The sequence below is a fragment of the Pyrgilauda ruficollis genome, unplaced genomic scaffold (assembly GCF_017590135.1).
Source record: "Pyrgilauda ruficollis isolate IOZ18807 unplaced genomic scaffold, ASM1759013v1 scaffold16, whole genome shotgun sequence".
NCBI classification, from domain to species: domain Eukaryota; kingdom Metazoa; phylum Chordata; class Aves; order Passeriformes; family Passeridae; genus Pyrgilauda; species Pyrgilauda ruficollis.
The window spans coordinates 12,993,868-13,000,217 of NW_024514764.1; the positions used below are offsets into that span (position 1 = coordinate 12,993,868).

The 6,350-nt window shown below is 65.6% G+C and overlaps 1 protein-coding gene across 1 annotated transcript; it reads left to right on the top strand.

Moving 5' to 3' along the window:
• The first annotated feature begins 235 nt into the window (after positions 1-235).
• On the top strand, positions 236-5,351 carry LOC121350652 (glucagon receptor-like). Its single transcript, XM_041462150.1, has 14 exons — positions 236-360; positions 1,022-1,168; positions 1,342-1,438; positions 1,729-1,836; positions 2,109-2,230; positions 2,327-2,433; positions 2,500-2,660; positions 3,177-3,332; positions 3,519-3,579; positions 4,007-4,076; positions 4,454-4,542; positions 4,698-4,836; positions 5,119-5,160; positions 5,280-5,351. Exons 2-14 carry the CDS (start codon positions 1,091-1,093, stop codon positions 5,349-5,351), a joined length of 1,302 nt encoding a protein of 433 aa, XP_041318084.1. The 5' UTR covers positions 236-360; positions 1,022-1,090.
• The last annotated feature ends 999 nt before the right edge of the window (positions 5,352-6,350 follow it).

Consider the following 6,350-nt stretch of genomic DNA (forward strand, 5'->3'; position numbering starts at 1 on the left):
TGTTGGAGCTCCGCGGGCGTGGGGGCAGCAGCGCCGGGACCCCCGAGTCCCATCGGGCACCCGGAGCCCCGGGAGGCGGTGCCGACCCCGAACTCCCCCTGAAGCCCCCCCCAGAAGCCCCCTCCCGTCGGGGCACGGCGCTGGCAGGAGGCGGCTCCGCCGCAGACGCCGCTCGGTCACCGCCGCGTTCACCTCGCGGAGCCGGGGCTGCCCGCGACAGCGGGGACACCGGGAACACGGGAACACCGGGAGCACGGGAACACCGGGAGCACGGGAGCTGCCAGGAACGCCGGCACTGCCGAGGCTGCCGGGAACACCGGGAACAGCGGGACACCGGGATTGCCGGTCCCGCGGAGCCGGGTAAGCGGGCGGAGGAAGCGGCGGAGCCCCCGGACCTCCGCAGGCACCGAGCGGGACCGGCTGGGGACTCTCGTGAGGGACAAACCGGGAGGTCCGTGCTGGAGGAGGGGGCCGGGCTGGGATCGTCCAGCCCGGAGTGATGGGGAGCCCCGGGAGGACCGGGGAGCCCCGGGGGTGGCGGAGCTGCTCCTCCCCCGAGCCCCCGGCAGGGCTGGGAGGGGTCTCGGCCAGCAGGACCGGGGGGACGTGATGGGGCACAGCAGGAATGGGGGTCCCAGCGCGGCTGGGGGTGGGGGCCCAGGGGACCCCAGAGAGGTCTCGCTGCCTCCTGTCCCTGCAGCCCCTTCCCGGGTCACCCAGGGGTGCCAGGCGCTGGGGTGGCACTGGGGCTGTCACGATGGCGTTTGCTCCCCTCGGGGCTGGCAGCGGTGGGTGGAAGCTGAGCAGGCTCATCCAAGACGTGAGATCCATTTACACCCTGGCTGCTCTGCCTGGCGCTCCCCGAGGTTTTGGCTCCATCAGGGAACTGACCCGCGGCTGTGGCAGCCCAGGACATGCCCAGGACCTTCTCCTCTGCTGGCTTGGGAAGCACATCTCTGCCTCCACCGGGTGCGGGTGGCTGGCAGAGCCGAGCCGTCCCCGTTCCTCCACCACTTCCCAGGATCGGGGTCCCCGGCCCAGTTTGAGACGTCCCCAGGCACTGGGAGCACTGGTCAGGCTGGGAGCGGCCATGAGGGGCATGCCTGGAGCTGGATCCCTGCGGAGCCTTGTCCAGCTTGCCTGGCTGTGCCTGTTCTCCTCCGTGCCGGTGAGGGCCGGGCTGGGGCCGGGGGGAGCGGGGTTGGCACTGCCGGGCTCTGACCCCTGCGGGGCGGCTCCGTCCCGGCTCCGTGCCGGGCTCCTGCCCAGCCCCAGGGTGTGGCAGCGCTTCATGGGGGCGGTCTCGGCGCTGGAGGCTCTGACCCAGCTCCGGGCTTGCAGCACGGCGGGGCCAAGGTGCTGGAGAAGACCTTCGAGGAATGGCTGCGGTACCGTGACGAGTGCCTGAGGAGGATGGCGAGCGAGCCCTACCCCGCAGGTACCCGGCCGTGCCCAGCTCGGGGGCACACAGAGCCAGGGCTGGGGTTTATCCCTCTCCAGCATCCTCTGCTCCGGTCACCCACGGAGGGTGAGCCAAGGGATGACAAGAACCTGCACATGTCAATGGGATAGCCAGGGCTGGGTGTCCTGGGGGGCTGAGGCTGCTGTGTGGCCCTTGGGCCCATTTCAGGGTGGCATCAGCCCCCTCAGAGATGCTGGGATAGCAAGGCTCGGTGTGTCTGTGCCACCAATCTGAGCATTGGCTTTCCCTGTCCCTGCCCTTGGAAGGGCTGTTCTGTAACAGGACATTTGACATGTATGCCTGCTGGCCCGACGGGAGCCCCGGCACCGCCGTCAACGTCTCCTGCCCCTTCTACCTGCCCTGGTTTGAGAAAGGTGAGGGTGCCCTCCTGCCATCCCCGAGCTGGAAGCCAGGGCTGAGCCGTTCTGGGGGTGGAGAGGCTCTCAGGGTTCCCCTCCCTTCGCCTGACAGGGACAGAGGGACCCATGAGCAGACCTGGGGTGAGGGGATGCCTGGGGGGCTCAGAGCAGAGCCGGCTGTGCCCGTGCCTGCCCTGGAGCAGGGCACTGAGCAGGGTCAGATTCCTCATCCCGGGAGAGGGGCTTGGGGGAGCCTGCGGGACTGTGCCGGTGCTTGGTGTCCGCAGTGAAACACGGGCTGGTGAGCCGCAGGTGTGGCACCGACGGCCAGTGGGTGACAGTGAACGGCAGCCAGCCCTGGAGGGACTACTCCCAGTGCGAGGATGAGCTGGAGGTCACTGCTGAGGAGGTGAGACCTGGCCGGGACCGCAGGGACGGCCAGGGCAGCCTGGCCGGGGTTGGGCACGCACTCACCTGGGCTCCCCGGCGCTGCGCTCACCTGCAGGAAGGCGCCCGCCGGCTCATGGTGAGCTTCAAGGTGCTCTACACCGTGGGGTATTCGCTGTCGCTGCTCACCCTCATCTCCGCGCTGCTCGTCCTCACCGCCTGCCGGTAGGACACGGCCCTGCCCCTGCTCCCTGCCCGCTGTGCCGGCCCTGCCTGACCCCGCTCCTGCAGGAACCTGCGCTGCACCAGGAATTACATCCACGCCAACCTGTTCGCCTCCTTCGGGCTGCGGGCCACCTCAGTGATGGTGAAGGACGCGCTGCTGGAGCGGCGCTGGGGCGTGGAGCTGGTGCAGGTGGCTGACTGGGAGGCTCTGCTGAGCCACGAGGCAAGTGCTGGGCTGGTGACAGCGTGGGGACCCTCACCCAGGGCAGGGCTGTGGGGGGTCAGTGCCCATGCAGCCCCAGAGACCCACTGGGTGAGCTCTGGGAGTGCCAGTGTTGTCCATGCACCTGATGGATGAGGTCTTGGGGTTTCTGTGCACGGTCCTGGGGTGCCCATCCACACGGTGGGCACGCTTTTGGGGTGCCTGTGCTGCCCATCACCCAGCGGGTGAACTCTTGGGATACCTGTGCACCTGCTGGGTGAGCTCTGGGCTGTGGCACCTGAGGGATGAGCCCTTGATGCCACCCATGCCCCTGACGGGTGAGGTCTGGGGGTGCCTGTGCAGCCTCTGGGTGTGTTCTCAGGGTACCTGTGGCCCCATAGGGGAGCTCTCAGAGTTCTTGGGGTGCCTGTGCAGCACCACACCCCCGGTGGATGAGCTCCCGGGCTGCCTGGTGCCTGCGGTGAGCTGAGGGGTGCCCCCTGGGCACACAGCCCCACGGCGGCTCTCCCGTGGCAGGCAGCGCTGGGGTGCCGCGCGGCGCAGGTGCTGATGCAGTACTGCATCCTGGCCAACCACTACTGGTTCCTGGTGGAAGCTGTCTACCTCTACAAGCTGCTCATCGGGGCCGTGTTCTCCGAGAAGAATTACTACAGGCTCTACCTCTACCTGGGCTGGGGTAGGGGCCGCCCGGGCGCGCGGCGGGGACGGGGACAGTGCCCGGTGTCGGGAGCACCGCAGTCCCAACCATCCCAGGAGGGTGCGGGGTGGGGGCTCTGCCACCCCGGGTGTCCCCCCAGCACAGGGGTGGTTTCTCAGCTCAGGAGGGTGCTTGGTTTTACAGGGTTTGCTGTGTGACTTGCAGGGACCCCCGTGGTGTTCGTGGTGCCCTGGATGGCCGCCAAGTACCTGAAGGAGAACGCGGAGTGAGTGGGGATGGATGGATGGATGGATGGATGGATGGATGGATGGATGATGAATGGATGGAGGGAGGGATGGATGGATGGACAGGGATGGATGGTGAATGGATGGATGGACAAATGGATGGATGGACAAAGGGATGGAGGGATGGATGGATGGATGGATGGATGGATGATGAATGGATGATGAATGGATGGAGGGAGGGATGGATGGATGGACAGGGATGGATGGTGAATGGATGGATGGACAAATGGATGGATGGATGGATGGATGGATGGATGGATGGATGGATGGATGGATGGATGGATGGATGGTCCTGCTGGGATGCTCAGAGGCTGCTGAGGGTCCCTGAGCCACCTGCTGGTGCTGGGAAGCTCTTGGATCATGCTGCCCCAGCCCAGGGTGACAGTGCTGTCTCTGCCTCCCCGGCAGGTGCTGGGCGCTGAACGAGAACATGGCTTACTGGTGGATCATCCGCATCCCCATCCTGCTCGCCTCCCTGGTAGGGAGCAGCTGCCAGCCCTGGGTCTGTTTGGACAGCAGCAGCTCAACCCCTGGCTCCTGGCCCTGGGAAGCTTCCAGCAGAGGCCAGGAGGGAGAGCTGGCCTGCAAGGACCAGCCAGATGCACAGGGGGTTCAGCAGTTTGCTGACCCCTGGTTCTTGGGGATCATGAAGGAAGCTGGGGTGCTGAACCCCAGAGAAAGGGGCATGGGGTGGCTCCTGCTGCTTTGTAGCTGGGATTTTGGGATGGCAGGAGGGGAGGAAGGGCAGCAGCAGCTTTGGCAGCACAGGGGGTGCCATCTCCTGCTGGGTGAGTGTCACAGCCAGGGTGGGGCTGCTGGGCTCTGTGTGCTCCTTGCCCTGTCTCCCCCTCCCAGATCAACCTGCTCATCTTCATGCGGATCCTCAAGGTGATCCTGGCCAAGCTCCGGGCCAACCAGAAGGGCTACGCCGACTACAAGCTGAGGTGGGCCGGGAGCGCGGCGGGGACAGTCTGGCTAATGGGATAATGCCACCTCCACACCCCTGACCTCTCCCCAGGCCTCTCCTCCACCTTGCACATCCTTAAACGACCACCCTGGGATTAACTGGGAGTTTTACTGTCCCCTTACTGTCCCTCAGGCTGGCCAAAGCCACCCTGACCCTCATTCCCCTCTTCGGAATCCACGAGGTTGTTTTCATCTTCGCCACGGACGAGCAAACCACGGGCATCCTGCGCTACGTCAAGGTGTTCTTCACCCTCTTCCTCAACTCCTTCCAGGTGAGGTGGGAGTGAAACAAATCCCTGCTCTGGGCACACCACGGAGCAGAAATCAGGGGCTCCCTCTCTGAGCTTGCTCTCCTGTGGTGCTTCCATGGGAAGGGTGGCACCGCCTCTGCCACTCTCTGCCCATGGGAGCGTGCTGCTGCCCCCGTGCTCTCTGGGCAGCGGTGCCATGGGGATCCCAGCCCTAAAAACACCCAGGAGTGGCCTGGGAGGAGCCTAAGCCCATCCCAGTCCCAGGAGAGGGACAGAGGGGCTCACTCCTGGCTCTCCCTGCAGGGCTTCCTGGTGGCTGTGCTGTACTGCTTTGCCAACAAGGAGGTAATGTCCCTCTCCTTGTCCCTGCCATGGCACCTCCTGCCCAGCTTCCCCACCCCACCCTGTGCCTGCAGGGAGGGCACAGCCATGGATAAGCCCCTGCTCCCTCCCCTCCATGGCAGGTGAAGTCAGAGATGAAGAAGAAGTGGCAGCTCTGGAAGCTTGACCACCCGGTGCTCTGCTGTGCCCAGTGAGGTGGTGACCAGCCAGGGTAGAGGGGCTGCTGGCCACAATGGCCACAGAGCCTGGCTGGAGGGCAGGAGGCTGCAGGAAGCTGTGCTGGGCAGTGCCCACCCGGGATGGCCAGGCTGGGACCAGCGTCTGGCTGTGCCACATTGGAGCTGCTGGAAGGGACATCCCTGCTGTGACCCAAGTGGGACGTGGCGCCCCTGGATCTTGCCAGGCATCGCTGTGTGGGTAGCCCTGCTGCTTCTCCCCAGCCCGAGCACCTGCAGAGCCTGGCAGCCTCCCCCAGGACACCTCCCACACAGGGAACCCCTGGGACACCCACACCCCCCTGGGCACCTGTGGGATCACAGCAGCCGGGGGCATCCTGGTCCTCAGCAGTGGCAATGGGAGATGCTGCCCACACCCTGGGCCACACCACAGCCAGGGCTTCCCTGTGTCCCAGCCCAGGACCACCTCACCAGACATCCACAGCCACCCTGTAAAGCTCTGCACAGCGAGGGGCTGCTCCTGCTCCCCACCCTCATCACTGACACAGAACAGCAGCTCCCATCCCTCCTCGCTGCTCTCCAGCTGCACAAACCCCTGGTGCTCCCTGCCATGGGCAGAGCCAAGGATGGAGCCTCAAAACCTCTTGGGAGTGAAGGATTTGAGAGCAGCAACTCACTGGGGCAGAGCCCAACCTCCCCCATGCCAGGTTCAGCATCCAGCTCAGCCTCCCCTGCTTTCTGGGGGTAAAGCTAGATTTCCAGCCTGGCAGGAGCTCAGGAATCATTTTGCTGGCCAAAGGCTAAAATCATGGGAGTTTGCTTTCCAGTGGGGTGCCAAAGCATCATCCCCACCCCCGGCCAAGCAGCGTGTGGAACCCAGGAAGCCCAGGAGCAAGGGAAGCAGCTGAGGTGGTGTGGTTTGAGCAGGGCTGCTCCTGTCCTGGTCCTGTGCTGCCCTGGAGGAGCCCAGAGCAGCTGGAGACACACCCAGCCCCAGCCCTCGCTCTGGCCTGCGGG

What these genes read in the sequence shown, in the direction of transcription:
- LOC121350652 (XM_041462150.1), top strand. Translation starts at nt 1,091, where the DNA reads ATGAGGGGCATGCCTGGAGCTGGATCCCTGCGGAGCCTTGTCCAGCTT. An exon ending in CTACCTCTACCTGGGCTGGG is followed by an intron (nt 3,333 to 3,518) that starts GTAGGGGCCGCC and finishes TGTGACTTGCAG; the next exon opens with GGACCCCCGTGGTGTTCGTG. An exon ending in CCATCCTGCTCGCCTCCCTG is followed by an intron (nt 4,077 to 4,453) that starts GTAGGGAGCAGC and finishes TCCCCCTCCCAG; the next exon opens with ATCAACCTGCTCATCTTCAT.